Raw genomic sequence first — 24,210 nt, forward strand, 5'->3', positions numbered from 1 at the left:
ATACTGCATTATTTAGTACAGTAGAATGCGACGATTATGTGTTTGTGAATAATTGGAGCGTGCATACCTTGTTTTGTATTTTACTTTCTTTAGTTTTATTTTGTTTTGTGAACATGCTGAAGTTTTGTGTTGTGTTGATTACAGACCTTTTGCTTCATTTATGTATGAATATTTTGTCTTGGTCAGCTCATTTATTTCAATAGAGTCTATTCATTAACGAGTATACGCTTCGTTCGAGCTAGACTGCAAGCTAAGCGATTGATTGGTTGGTTGATTGATTGCTCTAAGACGATTATGCACGCATTTCAAACCAATCATAATCCTCCATAAAATATCTTAGATCAAATATCAAAGGAGGACCAATGTAAAAAATGATGAGGAGTACAGCAGGCAACTGCCGTGTAAGTTTTTGGCCAGCAGGGAGCGTCAAAGAGCTTTTGACTCAGCAGATCCAAACGAGCAAAGGGAGGAAACCAAAGTTCCCCGTGTTTTTTCCTATTTTGCCTTCCTCCTTCTGCCTCTGGAAAAGGGATGGAGCTGGAAAACTAAAGACTCCAGCTGGAGCCTGCAGAGTTCCAGCAAACTTTAGAATCTGACCTCCGTTTTCATCCTGAAGCTGTGCAATTTTAAAGCCCTCTCTCTTGAGGCGCCTGTTGCGCTACACCGCCTTGGGAACTAATATCCAGCAAAGCATGAAGCTCTGTGTAGTACTTTGCCTGGTACTGATTTTGGTAGAGCTCCAACATGGTAAGTCTGTTGCAAAATTCGTTTCAATGCAATTGATTTTCATTGTTGCTCTCATGAGCAACTGATCAGATTAGCCTCAAACGTTCTGAGGTTTATGGGATTCTGATGTTGGACCCTCTTTTAGGAGATGGCATGTTCTCCTCATGCTTGTTTGTTTTCCCTTGGTTAGTCTGGCTTGCTGCTATGTTCTGAAAAATTATGAGAGTTGTATTGAACACTGTAAATTGTTCATGTGTGACTGCACGTCTAATAATTCGTACTTTTGTCAGATTCAAGCTATTTCTGTTACCAGTGTTTTGGTTCTCTTATTAACAGAGGGTCACCAAAATTTTTGGCCAATGTGTGTGTATCTGCTGCAGTGCTTCTCGATTAATTTTTGCAAAAACCCCCCTCGGAAAGAGGGAAAAGAACCCCCCCCCCCCCCCCCCCCCCACACACACACACACACACACACACACACACTCTTGCTACAGTGACCTCAAATAATCTCATTATGTAAAAAAAATGTGCAAGTATGAATGTTTCTCTCTTTTTTTAACTTTGACAAAAGAAAATATAAACAAACATTCAGTGAATGTTACCATTTACGCGTAAATGTTAACTTTTAAGCCTGCTCCTTGCGGTCATCCCAGGGGCCCCGCCCCCACTATTTGACAATGATTTAGAAACAAATCCGGGGAATCCCTTTACAGGGTCTACTAGTAATCTATCTTCTAATTTCCTTTTAAAGGTTCCTGCCAGCAAGCAAAGAGAAGAAAGGACTCAGGGGAGAACCGTATCAGGCCCGGAGGGAAACGGGGGAAGATGCGTCAACCCAAACTAAAGGAGGGAAGTGGGAGAGGCCACAGTCTGCTGACACAGGTGCTGGAAAAGGGCCGTTTCCTGCGTCTGGGCCAGAGCACAATTCTGGCCCCCGGGAACAACTTGGAGCTTCGCTGCAAAGGTAGCAACATTGGATGGTCTTATCCCACCTATTTGGACGCCTTCAACGACTCTCGTCTAAGGTGATCAACTAGCGCACGCGTGTAGCTAAGGGTATCCAATTTTTTATTTTAGTTTTTACTTTGAGGTCCGAATACAGAAAAATAAAAGGCGTATGGGGCAAGATTTTTTTTAAGCTATTAAGCACGTTAAAATCAATAAAGCAGACAATTAAATTGTCTACATGGGTATGGGTCATTAGAAGGAATATCACAGGCGAACGAGGAAAAAGTGGAAAAACCAAGAAGTGTGACTTTGTTGACTATAGGAGGGTACAGAGTGTTCTAATGTGCAACAATTTCATGTATTAGTGGTGGGTAAAAAACGGTCTAACTAGAGAGCAGTGATACAGTTGTGCTGAATTGAGGAGAGTGTATTTGTACATTTGACATCTATGCTCTGCTTCCTACTTTCTCCATTTCCCATCCCCAGCATCACACAGAGCGACAAGTACAGTCAGCTCATCCTGACATCGCCCTCGGCTGCTGACACCGGACAGTACAGTTGCTGGGTGGTGGTGTGTGATGGTCGCGAGTGCGAAAAGGATCATGAGCATGTGTATGCCTCCCACATTTATTTTGCAGGTAAATGGACATACCGTATTTTCCGCACTATAAGGCACACCTAAAAGCCTTTAAAAAAAAGCTGATGGTGCGCCTTATAATCAGGTGCGCCTTATATATGGAAACAGTTTGAAAATATGTAATTAATTGAGGGTGCGCTTTATAATCCGGTGCGCCTTATAGTGTGGAAAATACAGTAGTTTTTGTTAATGACATTTATCAAACCATTTGGAAAACTAAATCACTGTAAATGAGTTATGAATAGGAGATTTTTTTTCCCCATTGCTTTGTCTTCAATTGACTGGCTACATCTTTAGTGTGTGTTTTCCCTATGTCTGACACAATGACTCTAATGAGTAGAATGAGCACTCGTGTTTGCGTCTACAAATTCACAAATCTATCATAAAATGCAGTGTGAGGCAGCTCCATCCCAGATTGACACACGGCACAACTGGAATGGATTTTCGCAAATTGATGTTCCTCTTTATTCATTCTACTCGTTATGCGTTTGAGAAGTTGAATATCGATGGTTAGCCGCTATACATTATAAATAGGCAATTACATTCATTTTAAAAATGAAAATAACAATCAACTCCAAACATCTCTTACAGATAAGGACAACCTCTTTGTTCCATCGGATATCCACTTCCAGATTGTGTACCTGCGGCCTGACAAGCCGGCCGTGGTGCCATGTCGCGTGACCACTCCGCAGGCCAAGGTGTCACTGCACAGAGAAGTCCCAGCTGAGGAGATCCCTACCAATGAAACATTTTTGAACTATGACCCCGCCAAAGGTTTTGTTCTACAGACACCTGGCCATGAGTATCAGGGGGTGTTCTACTGCAAGGCCGAGGCCAAAGGAACACCGCAGATCTCCACGAAATACCAGCTGCTCTATGTAGAGGGTAAAGCTGGCTTTACTGGTGCTCGTTACCAGTCCGCTTATCACTTCAAATTAAGAAACTTCTTGCACCCTATCTGCTTTCGACAGTCCCTAGTAGTCCACCGTTTGTCAGCCTGAAGGCTTCCTCTGAGCTGGTGAGCGGAGGCGACAACGTTAACGTGACCTGCAGCGTGATAGGAGAGCCGGATGTCGACGTAAGCTTCACCTGGTCTTATCCAGGACAGGTGAGAGCGCCTTGCTGCACAGTCTGTGACATTTCAGTCTCATTAAGTCTTTCGTAAGACCATTGTTGACAAATGTTAACGACATCAAGTCAAGTTTATTAGTAGCCCTGAATCACCGCAGTCTCAAAGGGCTTCACAGATTAAAATGAAGTCATACAGAATCTCATAAGTACACAACAGCAAAGCTCTCAGAATGGGAAGGAAAAACTCGAAAACCCCATCTGTGGCTGTTATTGCAAAGCAGGAAAAATGCCAGAAAGAGGGGACGAAAAAACTCACTTCACTTCGTAACATGAAAAATAACATAAGCCAGAGACGCTGTAACCGGGGATTCACTGTATCATATTTACGTATAATACCACCAAGAGGGTGCATGTAGATGTTAAACAGTAAAGGACCAAGTACTGATCCCTGTGGGACACCACACAGTAAAAGATTGAGGTCGCATTGTCATGAAAGACACAATGCGTTCTGACATGTAAAATCTGAACCAAGAATGTGCTGACCCCGAGATACCAACATGATTCAAGCCCTTCTATAAGTATATGATGATCAACAGTGTCAAAAGCAGTATCTTTCATTCTTTGTTTCAGGGCCGGCGTCCCATTCACACCCAAACTTCATGGAGGCTGGTCAATCGAGCACGGGGTCAAACAACACGAATCACACAGAGCATTCTCAGCGTGGAGGACATGGAGACCATTGATTTTGGGAAATACATATGCAAAGCCAAGAACCAGCACGGCGAAACACTTGTGATGACCAGCATCATGTCAAAATAGCTTCATTTCTGCTTACGTTGATTCATACAATAAACCTAAATCAAACCTATCAGTGCGTTTATTTTAAATCACTATTAAAATGTTACAAAGCTCAAGGATTTAGTACATCGCGAGTTGAAATAAAAATAACACTATAATGCACTTAACTGCAGCACTTTTCGATGCTGAAAGTGTGACAAGGGAAAAGAGGACAGCAGTTAGAGATTTGCTGTGGTTCTGCAGCCAGTCACAAGCAGAAGAATCTGGTTAAAGTTGAAAACTTTGCCAGGCTGACATTTTAATATGCTCCATATGTGGAATGTGTTACACAGGCCCAGAGCATGTTCTGTTTTAGTGCTGCCTGCCCCTGACTTTCTGCATTAAATTCAGGACTCATTACCAAGTGACTCTTTTTTTTTTCTTTTTTAAAGAATAGAACTAGATAGAAGAAAAGATAAAATAAATAGAAGAACAGAAAAAAAAACTAGTTTTAAAAAATAAATTTATTTATTGCATATTTCAAACAGCGCTAACCCACCAAAAATAGAATTTTTACAACGATTCAATAAAGGAGACATTTCTAAGACGTGCTGAAGCAAAGCCTTCTGCCAACAGACCCCAGTTTTAAAGCTGTTAGGATTCCTTTGAGGGGTGCGAAGTTGGACCGACACGCAAAACACACTCAGAAATAGAATTGGTCCCGTGGCCAAACACCAAAATAAAGATATATTTGAAGAGGGTCCTGGACCAGCCACAATATCAAAGATAGCATATCGGTTAAATTTTTAGATATAATTGTGCCTAGACAGTTGGGGGGTGGGGGTGTCACACCTTCGGGTAACTTGTGACTAAAATTACAGGAATCCACATCCCAAAAAGAGCAGGACTGTAGCAGAAAGTGTGCATCAACGTGCATGCGGTGTGCGAATGCCAAGCTTCAAAAGAGACAAACATCCAGTGCCTACCCCGCAAAAAAAACATATTACATTCATGACATCCAAGTCCTGAGATTCTTTGCCCCCATCCCCAATCCCTCTATAGACAGCCTAAGAACAACATGGCCATGCTTATTAAGTGCTCGTGTGCATCGTTTTTACTTTGTGTTTCTGTCTAGCTCAGACCACAGTTAATCTGAAAAAGATGATCCACAGCCACAGGCTGATAATAGTGTGACCTGTAAGATGGACGAACTCAACCAATCAGTTTGCTTCCGGGAAGCGGGGGGGCCGTCGTTATCTGGGCGAGAGCGGGAAGGCCGAGCGGGCTCCGGAGCTGCGAGGTGACACCGAGCTGAAGGACTGCGAAGGAGATATAGAGCTGGGGGACTCCTTAGGAGATATAGAGCCGGGTGACTCCCTTTGCGGGCTGCTTGGTTCCCCGTTGTGGAGTTTCCAGAGAAGCTCTTCGTTCTCCATCGACAAACGATAGTTCACCTTGAATTCCTTCTGGAGGGATTCTTTCAGCACGGCCTGCTCTGCAGACAGTTGCCTGCGAGCAACAAACACATCCGTTTAGACAACCCGCTAGACCCCGAATCGAATCAAAACAGGAAATGAATGGCTGTAGATGAGCAGAGTGCATGATCTACACTCTCATGCGTTGTGCATGGGCAAGCAGGTGAAATCCAGATGTAGCTGTTTTAGCTTCTAGAGCTACATCAAGAAACATGAGGTATTGTGATACAATATGTTTATTCAATGCTCCACAAATGAATCAAAATAGAAGGCGATCCAATTTTGGGGTAGAGAACAACTCCATTAAAATGTCATTAAAAAACTTAAAGCTAATGCATCCCAATTTAGATTTTTTACAGTGCTGTATTTATATTTGAATTAACAAAAGCAAGCTTCTAAAGCACACAATGTACCAGTAAATCTGCTGTTGCTTACCTTGAGAGAGCAGCATATCGGTCCATGCGGGCTTTAAGGTCCTCGTTCTCCTGCTGGACCTTCTTAAGGGTCTCGTCTAACTTAACATTTTTCTCAAGCTGTGGTACGGGAAGGGACGGTGTTTGGGGGCGAGAAATTACAATTTTAATTCTTGATGAACATGCTGTCCCTCGTCTCAGCTCTAAATCTTACTTACCAGTTCCTCAATTTCAATCATCTTCTTCTTCTGTTGGTGAAGTTGTTGATTTTTGATATCTAGCACCACTTTGAGGCTATCTAGCTCTTGCTCCAGATACACAGTGTTTGAGTCCTTCTACAGGGAAAGAAGACAAAAAATTAATGGACTCCTTAGGATCCCAGAGCACCAGCAGCATTTATGCCATATTATTGTCACCATGAAAACTACATGAGTGCACTCAACTTCATCACACATCTAGGGATGAACTAAAACACCCAGAAGTGAGACCAGCGAATAATGAAGAAACTTGTTTTAGATTCAATGGGGCATGCATGCACATATACATATATACAAAATTCTTGATGGTTTTGTTAATGATTTTTGCAACCGGTGCAAAATCAAGAGATGAACACCTGACTATCCGCCAGCTCTCTTGGTTTCTTCTCCCTTGCAGTGAGCTTTTCGATCAGTTCAGCGTTTTCCTGAGTCAAGAGTTGTATCTGTGCCTGCAGAAGAAAGGGTGAGTTTTTGTTTTAACTCTATTTCTTTTAACATGCATGGCTCTGTGAGAGGTTATTTGTGCTGCAGAGTCAAAATGAAATGAGCAAAGAATACAGAATACTGTATTTTCTGCACTATAAGGCGCACCTAAAAGCCTTAATTTTTATATATGTATATATTTAAATATTCCATATTGTCTTTGAAGTGAAGGGCTCATGAAGTTATGTGGAACCTGCATCATATCTTTAGCTAATTTTCAGGAAAAAAAAAGTTATGATTGGTTGACTAATTAAAAAAAAAAAATGCTGAATAATCACGTTTTGAAATAATTGTTAGTGACAGCCCTAACTTACAAAGAGTGCGGCTTCGGAATCCTTCAAACTTGCATCCAGAGACTCCAGTTGCTGTGTGTGGCTTTTCCTGAGCTCTGGAAAAGTTGCGGTTTCATTATTTGAAAATAAATAAATACATAAACTCAGTGAAACCGTTCAAGTCAATAATCGCATACGTTGGATATTTTGTGTAAAATTGTACTGTATATGACAAATTAAAAAGCAGCATTTCAAAGGAGTTTCCACTCACTCACTCACTCACCTTCCAGTGACTGTTCATGTTGTTGTTTAATGCATTGCAGCTGTTCTATGTGGCTCTGCTCCAATTCCTCCTTCATGGCGTCATGACTTACTTCAAGTTGTTCCATCTTTAAGAGAAACAAGGGAAATCACTTCAATACAGCCCATAGTGATACTAATTAGTTCATGTGCATTGATTATTTATACAAAAGGTTTTTACATTACTTTATATGAGCACTAATGGATCAAAACTCAATTGGTGAAAAAGGAGGCAAACCTGTTTTTGTAGCAGAGCTTTGCACTTGTCTGCCTCCCCCTGATAGCTAAGGTGGACCTTATCCCACTCAGCTTGGTAGAAGACCCGCAGTCTCTGCTCCATCTCTTCTAGGTCCTTCTGATGCTGCTCCTGCAGTCTCTGCATTGCACACTCCAGAGAATCCTGCAAGTCCTGCTTTTCCTTTTCTAGTCGTTCAGATGAGGTGACTGAACACTCTGCAAAATGGGGAGGGGGGGGGGGGGGATTCCATTACTTACACCTGACACCAATGATGCACGATGAGGTGATGCAGCTGCAAAACGTGTGCCAGCTTACATTAGAATTTTTTTTTTCCTTCAATAATACTTTCTCTTGAATGTCACGGTTGCTTTTTGCTGCGTTTCTCCCCCCACCTGCCGACATCCATGCCGGCTTGTTCAAGCACACATTGACTTGACTCAAGTGCATATGCGCTAAAATGGATGCACACTAGAACGAATTAGAGGTGTATAACCATTTTAAGCCTTGTAAATGACATATTACTTATTTTGCCTTCAAATTAATGTTATTCAAACAAAGATATGCGGAGAAAATTGGTCTGGTTTTGAGTTTATGCGGGTTAATATCGACCACCCCAATATGGGGTTTGAAAATGAGGGGGGAAAAACTCAATTTGTACACGGAGAAATACGGTACATATTTGTATGATGCACAATGATTTCTAACGCGTCTGATCGTTTAAACTGTACGTTAAGTTGGCAGGCTATAGAGGGAAAATATCATAGGACTGAAGGGGAGTGTGAAGCACTATCTTCTTGCGAGTGGAATAACGGTAGCAGATCCAGGAGCAGATGCAAAGCCAACACTCGGACCAGCTATCAGGCTCTGGCATGTAGGGGCCGAGTAAGTGCATTCCACAACCATGTGCAACTGTGATCTGGTCATATGAGCCTTTAGTCCAAATCCACCTCTTGCAACAAACACCATTTGGCTCATACGGTCACTGCAGTTCTATTTTATACCAGAACTAAAGTTAGACGCTCTGGCCCAAGGTCCGACATGGGTTGGGCGCAAGAGATGCATAGATGCTATCTGCATGTGTCGTGATAAAGGAAGTGTGGCACTGACAGTATCCTCGTCCTGGCTGAGGACATCAGAGAATACTTTTCGGAGGAATGTGAAGCCTGCAATGGAAAGTGAACAAGACCACTTCAAACTGTTGCTACAGTACATGCAACGAGGTCTGACTTGAGGTCTGACAGACAGTTCAGAAAAAAGAATGTGTTAGAACAGTGCTCAGGATTTAATAGCAGTCATGTGTAAGTCCCGAGGCATTTGTAACAAGGTGTGGGTATGTGTGGTGAGGGAGTGCAAACAATCAGCAGAAATAACATGATTAATGCAAATAATTTCTTAAGGCTGGTTTTATCACAAAAGGTCCAGTAATTTGACAGAAAACCACTTATAAACAGTTGCCCTTTTAACGTCACAGCACATAAACCAGGATTTATGAAATTTCGACTGGTCATCTATGATGAGCGTTCTCTTGTGTAATTAACATCGTGTTACGTATGAATTAATCCATTTTAGTATCACTTCAATAGTAATTGGGCTTCACTTGTATTGTTTTTTTTTTTCAACCTTCAAGGTACTCAAAGCATCATTACCATCACTTTATTAATACAGTTATGAAGTGATTAAAGGGATTCTTTACTTATTTAGCCATTTTCAGCAGTAAAAAGTTAATGTTTTGTCTTTATATGATTTGCTAACAAATGTTATGCATGGACAATTAGTACCTGTAAAAACACATTTTCCCTCTTGCTGTAGACTTATTATGACATCATATGTCGTCAAGGTACGGACCAATTATGGCTCAGTTGGGTAAATTGGGGGGGGGGGGGGGGGGGGATTACGTGAAAGATCTGCTTGATGCTTTGCTTGCAGAGGACATATGTGATCAAAATTGAAAACGAAATTTAAGCATATTGTTCAAAGGCAAAGCAAAACAATCCCGTAAGTTTCAACAACATGATGACAGTTTTTAATGTGGCATTTTGGAGTGAATTGGGAAATTGGTTTTGATTTAACCAAACCTCTACATTTTAAAATATACTGCCATGGTGGGTATTAGGTCAATACTGCTCATGCAGCAGGCAAGTGGGAACTGTTGAAGCTTGTGACTGACTGATGTTGTACATCACCTGTTGGAGAACGTGTGTTTCATTGTTTTGCCACAGTGCCCTTGAAAAAGGTATCTAAACCCATGTATCAAGACATGTATTGAATTGTCTTTACGAGATGCACACCAGGAATTAAACAGTATAAATATTTTTGATTTTGATTGTGTGTACAATCAAATGCATAATGTGTGTACAAATCATCAAGTGTCCATCTTACCCAGCTCTCCTCGCAGGTTAACCAACTGCTGAGAGAGTTCATTGCACTTCCCCGTGGCTTCATCACGCTGCACAGAATTTAAAACAGATCCAACATATGAAGTCAAAATAAAGTCAAGCATACACATTTCACATGTTAGATTGCTAAATAACCAGTCCTTAAAAGAGGATATATGAAAATATTCTTATTTTATCCTATTACTATACTTTTATTAATTATGTTATATCATTAGCTAGTTACAAAATATTAATTATTGCAGGATATTATTGACAATCAGAAAAGGCACTGATGATATGAATTCAGTTATCAAGTCAGGATATGACCAAATATGCACTGCAGTATAACCGCAATTGCACACAAAAGTAAACATCAGGAATAAGGGGAGGAGAATAAAAGTAAAACTCGATAGTCAACTTGTGTCCCATGTTTGCTCATCATTTTTGCTGGCACAGTTTCTTTACTTCTGCCCTGACTGTCAAAGTAGCCGCACTTGCTGCAGTGCTCTTCAAGATTCCAAGATGACACTACTGTTTAATTTAAACCGCTCTTCTACTGTGCTGATTCCTAACTAAGATACACTACCTCTAAAAACAAGAACAAAAATGAGCCAAACATCACCCTCCAAATTTAAACATGCACAGAAGCCTATCCTATGCTTTATACAACGGTACCTACAAATGAAACGTCAATGTACAAGTCACCTGCTTTGCAGCACGAGGCGCATTAAGGCACCCTCTGCTGCCTGAACAGCCCATGACATCAGTCTTTGGATCCTGGGTACCCCGGATCCCCACTGGGGTTTAAGCACACCAAACGAGCCAGGACAAACGGCGGTCCAGGTGGCCGCACCACCTCCACTTACATCCTCCTGGATTACAAGCTGCTTCTCCAGCTGAGCTAACTGACTGCTGAGTACATTGCTGCGTTAAAAAAACATCACACACACACACACACACACACACACACACACACACAAAGGGGCAGGCTTCCAAAGGAAGAACAGGCTCCTCCCTACTAAACTGAGGTCACTTTAAGACAGCAAATGCAAGCAGTCAGAATGGAGCAGCCAGATCATTTGTGGCGATGATGGAGCAAGCTGGGAATTGACCTTCCCAAGAGGATGTGTGTGTGTGTGTGTGTGTGTGTGTGTGGGGGGGGGGGGGGGTATTGCTATCCTCCCCCATTCGCATCCAACGAAACATTAAATCATCCACTAAACCTCTGCACCACTCCCTCTGGAGGATTTCATGTTCACAATTCCTCTGTTACACACCCTTTTTTCTACAGTGACAGAGTCGATATCCATTTTCAAATTTTTCATCACTAATCTCAGGCAATAATCATCTGCAGGTTGTAGACCAAACTCAAGCAGGACAAATAATTCAAAGCTATTTTTCAATTATCTCTCTGAATGGGAAAATAATTCTGACTATAATATGTATGAGGAGAAAAGCTGAGAAAATTAAATATTGCCAAATTTGGATACCAAAATCTGACGTCGGTGTAGGGTATCCCCAAAAGGTAAGGAATGACCCTGTCAAGAGCAAGAAAAAGATATATAATATTTAGTATGTAGGTCCCTAGTGTGAATAAAGATAACACACATAATGCACAGAAAAACAGAGACAAAAACAACAAAAAAAACTCCTGGCCGTGAGGTAATTTTTTTCCAATCAAATAATGAATGAGAAAAATTTGAATGTCCAAGTACAGTGAACTTATTTGTGTGTGCCTGCTGGTTTCACAGCCAGTTTTCCACTACGTTATCACAACATCCAAGCAAAAGATAATAAACATTGTGCAGTGCTAGGTAAGGGGTATGGCCACTAGCTAAATTTACCATATCAAGCCAACAGCTGGGGCATTCTCACACTGATGGTAAGAGCCATCTATTCTTGGCCTTATGAATGACTATGAGAAAATCCTCAACCAAACCCAGCAATGACACCCGTTAAATATTCGTATTTAAAAAATAAATAAATAAATAAACTGTTGAGGTGATAAATTTCTACAAAAAAAAAAAAAAATGGATTGCATTTATGAATCCAAACGTGGGTTGTAATCTTAGTACTCTATCCGGTAATGTACACATGACTTATCATACTGAGGACTAAAAGATCAAAACTTTTCAATTTCACTGTTTTGCCGCTAAAGAATACAGAGTATTGAATTAACCAAAAACATTTTGGATGAAATATTTTTGTCAAATTGTCAGCTGTTTTGAAAACATTTGCAAAAGTATTTGTATTTCATTGTGCAAAAATTCAAATTCCTACCTGAGCCAGAGCTTGCTGCAAGACAATAGTAACTGCTTCAAATCTGCAGTTTGCAGTTCTAAGTAGTTCACCAAGATTCTGGATCTTTTGGTGATTTCTGCCATTCTGTGGTAGAATAGGTTGCACCTCATCTGGCGGTCCTTTATTCTGTTTTGCTTGAGATGTTGACACTTGCGTCCGAGAACATGTCTTGGGCTTGTTCTTTTCAACTGTAAAATAATCATAACCAAGAATCGTGACAGCATTCATGATCATCATCAATCGCCCATAAGCGTAATACTGTATATGGTCAACTGTCACCATATTGGTTGCTTCTAGAGTTTTCAGATGTTCTGTCCAATCAAATCTACTGACATTTCCCAGAGCTGCTTTACCAATAGTCTGGTATATAAATGGATCCTCTAAATGCAGTTAGTTTTCCATTTCCTAATTCAATAGAGAGATCTGTGGACCTGGTCATCAAACTCTTCTGTGCTTGAAGATTTTTTTTTTTTTTTAAATAAATTAAAGATGGGGGGGGGGGGCAACATTTTTTCATAAGTGTTTAATTCATGTTTGGAATGAGAAAAACGCAGAAAAAGTGAAGCGATGAATACTTTCTGCATGTACTAAAAGCAGTCTGTAGACTTGGAATGAGATTGCCCTCTGCTGTCTGCAGAAGAGCCATCACTTTCAAACATCAGCAATTAACATAAATATGTTAAAGATTCAATAATTAGCACATATCTGTTACTCAAATATTTGCTCTTTTCAAATCAATGTTGTAACATTCTTAATGTTATATTACATGTTAATGTATTTCTTGTATTTGTATCCAAAATTGGACCGTGCAAATTAAAACACATTGAAGTCCTCAACCGTTTGAATAGGTGGACATTCCGTATCCACTTGGATGTGAACAGTGATTTTTAAGACAATACTGAATTATTCGAACATTTGTTTTTTTTTTTTTTTTTTTACAAAGACGCTTCCTTTAGCCGTACACTTTCCTTTCTGGGGGGGTTTTGTTGGCTTGTTAGGAGATATCGCAGCATAGAACTGGTAATGAGTTACACTGGTAGTCACAATCAGTTACTTTGAGTTCTTTGTTGGCACTACAGTAGACAATTCAGCCTAGTCACACACTGACATTACATGGGACACCACATTTGTTGACTACAGTGCCATATTTGTGACATTTGTAAGCCATTGTATAATAGCGGCGCCATTAAAAAAAGTTACCATTCCAAGAATCGTAACACCTTTGAGCCCAACATGTCTTAAACCTTTCAAAAATAAACACATAAAACAGTCCAGTTTTATGGAAAACACAATTTTGCTACAAAAGTTTGAGCTAGTAATTGTGAAGTGCAACAAAGAGCCCGAAATAACCTCTGGACCATTTCAGTCTGAAATTAGATAAGTGGGTCTCATACTGTATAAAAGGTCCTTTTTTTCGTACCTCCATTTTTCATTTGCACATTTTATAAAAATAACGCACGTACACAATATCTACTGTATAGTGAAACCAATCTAACACCGTAATCTCATTTGCATCCGGCAGGACACTCACTGCCTTGGATAAAATTACGGTGACTGCTCTATTTAAATGAAAGTTGAACCACCCGCGTAAGAATAAGTAAACAGCCGTGCTAAACATAGATGCAGACAGTTTACAACACAGGCCAAGAACTGTAAATATCAAAATGTTAGCAAATCTAACTGACCAGGAGCCATACAGTCAAACTAAGTTTGATAAAACAAAATTAGATGACTAACCTGCTTGGAAAACCACTGTGTTTTTCCAACATCCTGACAGCAGTTGAATATTTTGGAGTAAGCCTTTTGCTGTCAGACGCACATGAATGTTTGACGGTGAGAGCTTTGGAGACCAAAACATCTCTCAGAATTCAAGGTAAATATACATATAGAAAAACTACTTGGAAAAAAAAGTTCAATGTTGCAATCTTGGCGAGAAACCCAAGAAAATTCTGCAGGGAGAGAGCAGCCCGTTTCTCTTCCAAAAATAAAAACTACGCCAATGAGGCATAACCGACAGAAAAAAGGTTAAACACCCAGGTCACCATAGAGCCTGCATGATGGACATTGTCCTGTATTCCATAGGCCTTGCACACCATCCTTAATTCTGCAGGTAAAGCTGGTCAGTCATTGGCCAATGCATTCGTCACATTTAAAATGATAGTGGCAGTTCTGTCAGCAGGATGCTTGGGCAAGAAGGTGGGTGTGTGGGGAGGCGGAGAAATACAGTAGCCAATAGGAATTTATCTAGCTCTCAGCGCTCTCAGTCACTTCATTTCTCCCTGCTTCACTTCTGCTCAAGTGAACAGAAGTGAAGAGCTAAGTTTTGTAAATTGCTCATAGCTTCATCAGCAGTGTTTAAAGTGTGTGTGTGTGTGTGTGTGTGGGGGGGGGGGGATAACCACTAATATGTCCCTTGTCAACAGCTGCCAAGTAAATTAGATGGTTGATAATACATACGTAAATACATACGTAATACATACGTAATTACATATTTGCATATTATATGTTGCAAATAATTACATCGCTGTCAACAACTGAATTGGAACTTATTGTTAGCAGGCTGTTTTATATTTATACAATATCCTCTTTTCTCTCCCAAAGTCATCCACTCAAGTGTTTTTAATTTTTGCCTTCATAGTATGCATTATAAATGAATGTAAAGTGAATTAAAGGGACAGTGTACGCACATGTTTGTTATTGCTTTGGACAATGGTATATGCAGCATCTGCAGCACCTCATGCTGTCTGTAGTGAAAAACAGTCTAAATGTTACACACGATCCCTTTAAATGTACAATTGGAATATGGATATCTCAGTTTGTTTGGAGGCATAAGCTTGATTTTGTGAAGACATAACACATATATTCACATGCACACCACATTTTTTTTTGGCAGAAGACATGGAAAAGTCAGATGTATATCACATAATATATGATAGGTATAAGCCATAGCACTGAGTGCTAATGGGGAAACTGCTTACCTGGTTTACTTTGCGTGAAACAAACTAGTCTAGAAGATGTAGTTCTTTTTGGAGGACTCAGAGAAGAAGTAGAAGAAGTTTTCTTGGTACTAGGTGTGTTTGTCGTGGATATAACTGTTCGACACACACATAAAGAAAACATGTTAGGGGGGAAGACTAATTTCATTTTAAGCATGTTTATTCTCAGAAAGGTTTCATAGCTTAATTTTAAGTTATTATAGTTAATATTTATGATGAGTTGGCAGCGTGTAGTTTATGTTAATGCTACTTTCTTGGAATGTCTTACTTTGACAGTGCACGTCAAATAAACCTATACAAAAAAAAAAAAGAAAATAAAAAACGTTCATAATTTATCTTACAACCGGCATTGCCTTAGTTGGTAAATGATGATGGATTTCTCTCCTCACGTCTTTTTTCTTCACCGAAAACCATGTGCAACCTAAACAAGGGCACTTGATCTGGTCGGATAACTTTTTCTCACCAGTACTATTCAAATACAATGTTCCGAAACAGTAGACACACTGCCGACATCGACTTCTTTTCACATTCTAGTGAATCTAGCCAACAACGCCTCATGGACTGACAATTCATTTAGTTGGATTAAAACATCAATATTTGAAGACCTTGGATTTGGGCATTCAGCTGCGAGCATTAAAGCAAGGATACTGTCAGTGGAGGTCCTTTTATAAGGCTAGACCTATTCCAACATTCACCCAATGATTGTGTAAATGTGTGACCTTACTTGGTACAGGCCACCTTCCTGGGGTTGGCATTAACCTTGCTTTTAGTGCAACCGTTTTAACAGTGGCTTGTTTATGTGCAGCTATCGCAGAAACTGTTGGACGAGCAGAGATAAGTGATACAAAACTAGGAAATGGCATGGGACAGCATAACAAGAAACCCTTGCAATAAAACAACAACTTTGCCAAATGATATTGAATTAGAGGTTGGTTACTGTTTACCTCTTTGATAGCCAAATTAGGATTCTTTAGAATGTCTTCTTTTCTTCAGTGCATTCTGTGATTCCCACTTAATGTTACAAACACCTCAAAAAGGTGAGGGCGAGGTAAAATGGCTCATTTTAATCATTCAAGAGAAGAATACAAAAGGCAAAAAAAAAAAGACTAAACAGTATATTGATTTTTTGTGGCTATGCCTCAGCATCCTGGAAAGTGAAGAGCTATAACTACAGTAATGGCACCCACACACTGACATCACTAATGTTAAACCCTGATAGTCTCACCTTGTGTATTTGCTGCACCTTCAATTTGATCAGTCTGATTGCGTCTTTCGTTTTGGCTTTTGGATGGCGCCGAGGTCTTGAGAGGTAGTTGAGAGGTAGGGGTAGTGGGAGGGCCCTTGAAAGAGGGACGTGTGGGAGTTGAAGGGGGTCGAAATACATTCAGTTGGGGTTTAACGCGCGCTGCCGAGACTGGTTCAATAGCTGTTGTCCAAATCCTTCGACTTCCTGCAATTAAATAAAATGGATAAAATATAGTTAGACTAGTTAGTTAGTTAGACTGACCCCCCCACCCCAAGATGTACTATACATAACCTAAATAAAACTCACCAATGACAAAACAGAAAAAGCTAATAAAAGTCAGTGAGGAGTGAGACTGCAAAGTTTAAAATTTGGAAAAAAGCAAAGCTGCATTAAGAGGTACATTTCATTCCTTTCTATGTTTTTTTTCCACCACTAAAATGACTTCTAATCACAGGAAGACTCCTTTTCCTTCCCTCAAACTGATTTTAAAATGCTGAGCAAGGAAAAGCTGAAAGGAGGCTGTTTAGACTCATGAGATGACGAGAAGTAAGACAGGAGATTATTCTAATGGCTGCTTCCCTGATACTTAGTATAAACTGGTAAATTCCACACTCTAATGTATAAACTACAACCAAGTCTGGAATGTATTTATGCAACACCTTAAAATTAACTTGCAAAGAAATAATTATTTTACCTCCAACCTTATTGGGCTTTGACTGTGGGGTGCTTACACCTTTGGATAGTCTGAAGTCAACCTCTAATTTATCTCCTGGTCGCTGTTTTGTAGACCGGGTAGTAGGCCTGGGGCTGGCAACAGGAGGTTGTGAAACATATTTTTTTTGTGCTTGGTTTGAGGATGTCTGTCCTTGGTTTCTGTTGTTTTCCGAAGTGGCTTCTCCTGCCTCTTCGGTCTGCAAAGAGATGAGGTAAGATCTCAGTTTTGTTTTTTCTTTTTTCTGTTGAGATCGATAACATAAACACAGGAACTATAGTTTTAAATAGATCGCAGTCATGCTAGAGGAATCGTTTACATTTGCGTCTATTTGCAACCAGGGTTGTAAATCAAATTGCTGAACACCAGCCATGTGGCTGGGGAAACTAATGTTATCAGCCAATCAGAATTTCTACCAACCATTTTTAAAGCTCTGCATTTTTCATCTGCGGCTACATCTTTTCACACAGGTTGCACTCTAAATTGTATTGTGAAAAGTCGCGCTGCTAATGTGCACATTAGACATCATTATCTTATAGCAAAATTTATAACATATGGATAATTGAATTTCATACTAGTCGTATGATAAAACCTCTACTTACCACTAGGCTGATTCTATTAGCTTCTCTAAGAGAAAGGCTTCCAGCAGGTCTTTTAGAGGCCTCCATCTGTGAGGCAAGTTTACGCTGGGAAGAGTTGTTTGGGGTCGGTGGTTTAGTTTGAGTCTCCTTCCTTGGAATTGTTAGGGTAGATGAGCATTTCGACAGTTTCCTTTCCTTGGGTGGCTGAAGTGAGGAAGGTAACGTCTCCGATGAACATCGAAGCCTCGTCTTGACGTGGTACAAAGCTGAGCCTGATTTCACCTCAATTTTATTTGAGGTGTTCTGCTTTGGAATTGCTTTCCGACCCTTCTGTAAATCTTCATCAGGTAAATGTTCAAGGGATAGTAAGCAGATAGTTTCATTACCAGTGGATTTTGCTGGAGAGCGTTCTACTTTGCCTAAAGCGGTTTTCCCTCTCTCCGTGTTGGCTTTGCTGCATTGGGCTAATGAAGCAGATTTAATTGCTGCAGTGCTTATGGTGCTATTTGTTCCATTGCCCACAGTCTTCCCAGGCGACTGTGTGATTGTTGAACTCAAGTGAACAGCCCCAGGATTAACTAGTCTGTGTGCATTGTTTGATCTTTTAGAAGAAACATCAACAAATGCATTGCTATTCCTGACTCTATTTGGACTTAACCTGCTCGTTCCTCCAAGACGCTCGGTGCATTTACTGAGTATATTTGTTTGCAGGTGTTTATGCTGTGGAGAAGACCTTAACATCATTGTTTCACCCACAGTTCTGGTCACAACTTTAGACTTTACATTATTCAAGTCTGGCTTAGGACAATTAATATCAATTTTCTTTATTTTTTTGGCTGATGGAGGTAGACCTGGACCACAATGTTTTGTAGGCATTGCAGATGCTTGCTGTTCATTTGGGAATGGTCTTGAACTGCATGCATTTTCAGTGCAAGGGGATTCTAAAAGGGAATGAACCATTTGGTTCCCAAAGTTTAGTATTGGTGTGGAAGTCTTCTGATGATTATCCTTGTTCACATCCTTAAGATTTGAGAGATGGGGCAACAAGGTATTACTTTTTGAGGGGGTTTCAAAGAAATGTGCCGATGGTTCTGATTCAACACAAGCGAACTGTTTTTGATCTGGAGAGTCGTCACGCAAAAAGGTCTTCTGAAAATCTCCATGATTTTCATTTGCCACAGTCATTGGTGATTTCGACATGCTCAAACTGTTTTCCCCCGAGTCAAGCTCACAGTTTTTAGGTAGTGTAAAAGTCATGCCAAGGCATGGATGTCCTGAGCTCTCTGTATATTTTTCACACACGTCCGGCAGAGCGGGCATGGTAAGTACGTCAGCTTCATGTCCGACAGCTGATGAGATGGATGATCCATCAAGGGAAGACAATACCAAGACGGACGTGTCCCCCAAAGCAAAACTGTTGCTTCTAAACACCATTTCACAAGAACTCTTGGAGCAACTATCATTCGATCCTCTTCGAGAGGCTTCACATGAACTAAGTGTGTTGTTTGCAGAAGAGTCGAGACATGTCACAACACTTCCACTTCTATTTGTCTTGTTCTCATGAACAGCTTGGGACTCCTTTGGGTCTTCATAGCCGTGTGAGCTGAAGCTTTTATTGAAAACATCAACATGCCAATTGAGAGGGCTGGGGAAGTATGTTTGATCCAGGCTCATATTTGTGTTATATAACAAATGACCCTCTAGTGAGGAAGCGATTTGCAAGTTATTTACATACAAGCCGTTGTTTTGGAAGTGATTTAACAAGCTGATGTCAGGAGAGCCGCAGGCTTGCTCATTGACGGGCGCTCATTGTGAGGACTTTCAACAGGAAGACTCAGTATGTCTTTTTGTGGTGCAACATACCTATTCTAAGACAAGTTAATTGTTGAATTAGACATTGAGGGCTTCTGGCCATGTAAAAGCTTCACATTATGAACATTCACACATCCGTCTGGCAGCAATAATCCATCAAATGTGCTGATCTTCCATGAACATCTGTAGACGAGGAATAAAAACATAATTAATTAAAAGTCCTATAAGGTTAAAAGAAAGAATTTTAATCCCTCTTACGTTATCATACAATGCCCATACTTGTTAAAAGATGCCTCCTTATGTTTCTAATTTGCATAATGTTACAGAAGCTAACAATATAAAATGTATCTTTTAGAACTTAAACCTATATCTTGTTTTTCATTATTGCATAAACCTACAAAGTAATGTACTATAGTTTTAGTAATTCTTTCGGTATTTGGGGGAGCTCACCATTTTTTATTAATGTAGTACTACAGTAGTGTCAAAATTTTGTCAACAATGGCTTTTATGGAAAATTATGATGCACTGTGCCACCTCTTAACAGGTAAGCCATAACATGACGGCTGTAAAATGATGCTCGCAGTTTCAAAAGACCATCTGCTTGCACTCTTCAACATTCACCATTGTAACAATAGCTGGATGAACAAATTATTAATGTCTTTTTGGGTGCAAAACAGTACATTGAGTCATATGAATTGCAACCGCTACAAACACCAAAGGCAAAAATTTAACATGAATCAACAGAAATTCTGTAAATGAGCGATGCAATTAGAGAACTCTCATTTTTAAGCTCAGTCTGGCATGACAACAAAAGCACCATTGTGGTTCATAGCACAGAGGAGCATCAAATTACCCGTGCAAGGGCTCAAGAAGGGAGACTGACATTTTTGCGCATTTACTTAAGCTTGAACAGCACTCAAAGTGAAAATACAATATATGAGAATAGTTGTTGCTGCAGCCTATAGAAATTGCAGATTTTAAGAATGAGTGGTCACTATCACAGCAAAACTGGAAATGTACTGAAAATGTATCATCATCAAAGTAGTGCGTGTGGCGTAATGGTACAGAATGCACAATGTGACTATTTAGCAAGTTTGATGTTGAAGTTAGTAGAGTAATATCCCCACAAATTAACAAGCAATCCATTTTTCAAGCACTCCGTCCTTGGCAAATTCAGAGTAAAACAATCTACACATCTGTCAAATCTTCCAAGAAGTGTCTCTAAAAACATGACCAAAAGACCAAATCTGATCGAAACTGTAAAAGACACAAACAAAGCAGGAAATTCAAACCATGCATGCATAGGTAGTAGAGAGACTGATCCCTCGTAGGGCCTGTCATAAATTTAATGGACTTTAGCTCTGCATTATGAAACAAATGGGCAGGGCATCCGTTCTGCTGGTGTAAATAACTCTGACATTACTTGTAGTCAAATTAAAATGATTTATGATACACGAAAGAAAACATCACTATACGATTAACTAAAGAGATTTGCCTCCTTTGCTAAAAAGTTCTAAATTCCACCAAATAAGAAAAGCAGTAGTTGTAAGACTCACTTAATGGCAATCCTTCAGACACAGCTACCTCCTTGCGCTCAGTCAACTATACAACTTGATTGTTACATCTTGGATACGGTGCCTTACATGCTGCTTTTCAGCTCTTCTTTCTTTGAGTGCATTCTGTCCAAAGGTGGCATTGCCTTGGTAGAAGCGCATGGGTCAAAGACTGTCAAAAGACCCAGATCCAACTTGACCAAGAAATGAACATGTTAACTCATCCCTACTGAGCTCAGAGCAGGGGGAGTGGCCACAGCCTGCCAGGCTTAGATGGTATTCACTGTTGCTAAGAAGCCATAGGGTCTCTTTTAAGCAGATTTTTAGAAAGGGCCAAATAAAGAGAGGATCGGAATGCTTCATTACAGAGGAAAATTACACAACCCCGGATTGTAAACCTACTCCATCTCTCAAGATAATATATATATTTTTTACACCGGTCTGATGATATAGCCTCATGCTGCACACAGCTTGACACTTGATCCCACTACTACAGCAGCAGTGTGACACCAGAGTCTAAGACCCCTAAGACACTTGCTATTTATGCTTAATCTATACATGGCCACTGACAACCAGGTACTATGGCCAGGGGCGGAGCTATGTTGTAAACTCTTGCAAACTGTTGTGTCAGTCTAACTTTGCCACCCCCACATCTAGAGAAGAAAAATGATACCTATGACTTTTCCATCCTACACTAATGTAGTATTGATGGAGCAACCCACCACCTAACAGTTTTTTTGGGGCACATTTAGGTGCAGGTAAGCTTTCTGTCGGCTGAGAAAATCGCAAAATCGGACAAATCGCAGAAAATGCGTTTCCCATAGCCAAGAATAAGCCAGATTGCATGTGTTGAGTACTAAAACTAAAATATAAGGACTGAAAAGTGGAGATCCTTACTGTATTTGCAGTTACATAAAAAAAAAAAAAAAATCTTGCTCAGCATTGACGCTTACCTTCAATGAAGTGTTCAGAACAAACAGGTATAGACTGGGTGACTAGCTGGGGTAAACTCAATGGTTTTGATTTGTGAAATCCACAATCTTAGTCTTTTCCTTGTACCTTTCATCTGTATCATGGCGGTCAGCGCACAGCAATTCACTATTTCTGGACATGGTCTATCAAATGTACCTATTCACTTGATAAACAGAAACAAACCAATACGTCAGCTTCCAAAATGGCGGCCAAGGGTACGTCAATTTACACTAAGGTACCTGAAAATCACCACCTTTTCAAACTTTACTTTTTCACACTTGCATATCGCGTTCAAGCACCGACATTTTCAGTTGCTCGAAGATTTCCTGTCATAAGAGGCATTTTTATTTTAAAGTAAATCTGGGCGGTTAGCAGCCCGTCAAGGCCATTGCTGCTATGTCAAAACAGTTGACAAATGCATTAAATGGTTTATTTGACTTGTGGTATTAAAACTCGCACTCGTAGGCTCGTAACATAAAATAGAGCACCTGTATGGGTGTCAACCCTCGGGTTATTTGCAGTAAAGTTCATTTAAAATTCACCTGCTTCTACACACGAAGCGGTTCGCCACACACGCATGACGATGGATTATCCTCCAACAAGTGGTCACAATGTATATATAGATCAGTATTTAAGAGTAGGTTGCCGACAAATATCGGTTAAATGCTCTTCATAAATCATGCAACGTGTCAAATCAAGGAAACATTTCAGCTCATGCTAGTTTAAAATGTATAAAACATGATCTCAAGACTAACGCTTAAGAGCTGCAAATGCAATCAACTGGCAATTAACAACGTCGAAAACTTAAAAGCAAACGCCACAAATACAACACCTTCTGTTCAATTATATAAAGAAACTCGATAAAAATGAGAAATACCGTAAACAACAAAAGCACAAAGTTGGCGTTGTTGTTAGCTATCAGTCGTGAGGCGTTTGTGATGGGGAATTTTTGTAACTTCTGCACCTGACATTAAAGTACGGACACAGGTAGAATGATTATCAAGATCACTCTATTACCTGACGATTAAAGGAGTAAATAACAGTGGTTTGTAATATACGTGCTGAAACAAAGCGTACAGTGTGTACCTGTCATCCGGAGCGTGCACAAACAACGGGAGCGCGCAGGGTAGCTTGATGAGCCAAGTTTATTTATGCAGTGTTCCCTCAATTCTTCAACAAGTCTATTTTATAATAATAGAACAATGTCAGGAGTGTGTGGGTTAAACTCCTCCATGAAAGTACTCATGTTCAAACTTCGAACACGTTTTGCACACGTATGCCTTGCTTTGTAGAGGAGTGAACTTTGACCTATCTGCATTTATAAAACGAGTCACGTTTCTTAACATTTACATCGATTAAAATATTGCACAACGCAGCAAACAGCCGATCTATCGTGAGTGTACTTATTGTATGTTTTTTTAGGGTTAATGTTTCAAAGACGATTTGTTTGCTAATATTTTATTGGTTCCCTATGTCAATTTATATTCATATTATTCAGCAAACGTACGTCCTCTTTTCTATTTTTCATATTTATGTAAAATCGTTATCCTAATTTGAATGTTTCACTTAAGCTCATACCCTGTTATGCAAATAATCAGAATAAGAATGCTGTAAAAAAAATCTTTATTATTTACTTAAGTAGCTATGTCCTCTTGGTCAGCAGAATTCAGCTAGCCGAAACTATTTGTCTAGCTCAACAAATAATTTCTAGTCCTGGTAGAAAAATAACATTAGCACACATTTGCATCCCTGTTACCTGTAACCCTGTTACTGTGATTACATTTATTATCTAACCAAGCCTTTGAATGATGATTACCTATTGACGAATATGTAGAAAAGCAGATAAGTGAAGGTATACTAATCAATAATTCTGAAGCCCACATATACTCATGTTGACATTGGTAAAAGTGTAAGCCTGGAAATAAATATTTACTGCAATATCTAAGTTTTAACATGCTTTTACTTGCTGGAAATATCAACCCCACAATAAAACGTTATTTTTTTTTTTATTTCACTTTATAATAATGATTATAGACATTATAAACACACATAGATCACACTGAAA

General features: G+C 39.8%; 2 protein-coding genes across 6 annotated transcripts; one reads left to right on the top strand and one right to left on the bottom strand.

Annotated features, from left to right (window-relative positions):
- The first annotated feature begins 490 nt into the window (after nt 1-490).
- On the top strand, nt 491-4,250 carry pdgfrl (platelet-derived growth factor receptor-like). Its single transcript, XM_088431756.1, has 6 exons — nt 491-747; nt 1,478-1,751; nt 2,161-2,312; nt 2,903-3,196; nt 3,283-3,419; nt 4,013-4,250. Exons 1-6 carry the CDS (start codon nt 693-695, stop codon nt 4,199-4,201), a joined length of 1,101 nt encoding a protein of 366 aa, XP_088287882.1. The 5' UTR covers nt 491-692; the 3' UTR covers nt 4,202-4,250.
- On the bottom strand, nt 2,897-23,378 carry mtus1a (microtubule associated tumor suppressor 1a). 5 transcript variants are annotated; one of them, XM_088431752.1, is made up of 15 exons: nt 23,232-23,378; nt 17,830-19,803; nt 17,210-17,426; nt 16,495-16,719; nt 15,994-16,086; nt 15,252-15,365; nt 12,253-12,461; nt 9,977-10,043; nt 7,598-7,812; nt 7,343-7,448; nt 7,102-7,175; nt 6,661-6,753; nt 6,266-6,382; nt 6,070-6,167; nt 2,897-5,668 (listed from the first exon to the last, which is right to left on the bottom strand). In XM_088431752.1, the coding sequence occupies exons 2-15, from the start codon at nt 19,480-19,482 to the stop codon at nt 5,413-5,415; spliced, it is 3,537 nt and encodes a 1,178-aa protein (XP_088287878.1). In that variant the 5' UTR covers nt 19,483-19,803; nt 23,232-23,378; the 3' UTR covers nt 2,897-5,412. The 5 variants fall into 5 exon arrangements, with proteins under 5 accessions (XP_088287878.1, XP_088287875.1, XP_088287879.1 ...); XM_088431749.1 differs by lacking the exon at nt 23,232-23,378 and adding an exon at nt 21,177-21,358; XM_088431753.1 differs by lacking the exons at nt 15,994-16,086; nt 23,232-23,378 and adding an exon at nt 21,177-21,356.
- Nucleotides 23,379-24,210: the final 832 nt, after the last annotated feature.

The sequence above is a fragment of the Hippichthys cyanospilos genome, chromosome 13 (genome assembly GCF_059441005.1).
Source record: "Hippichthys cyanospilos isolate Australia breed blue-spotted pipefish chromosome 13, RoL_Hcya_1.0, whole genome shotgun sequence".
Taxonomy (NCBI): domain Eukaryota; kingdom Metazoa; phylum Chordata; class Actinopteri; order Syngnathiformes; family Syngnathidae; genus Hippichthys; species Hippichthys cyanospilos.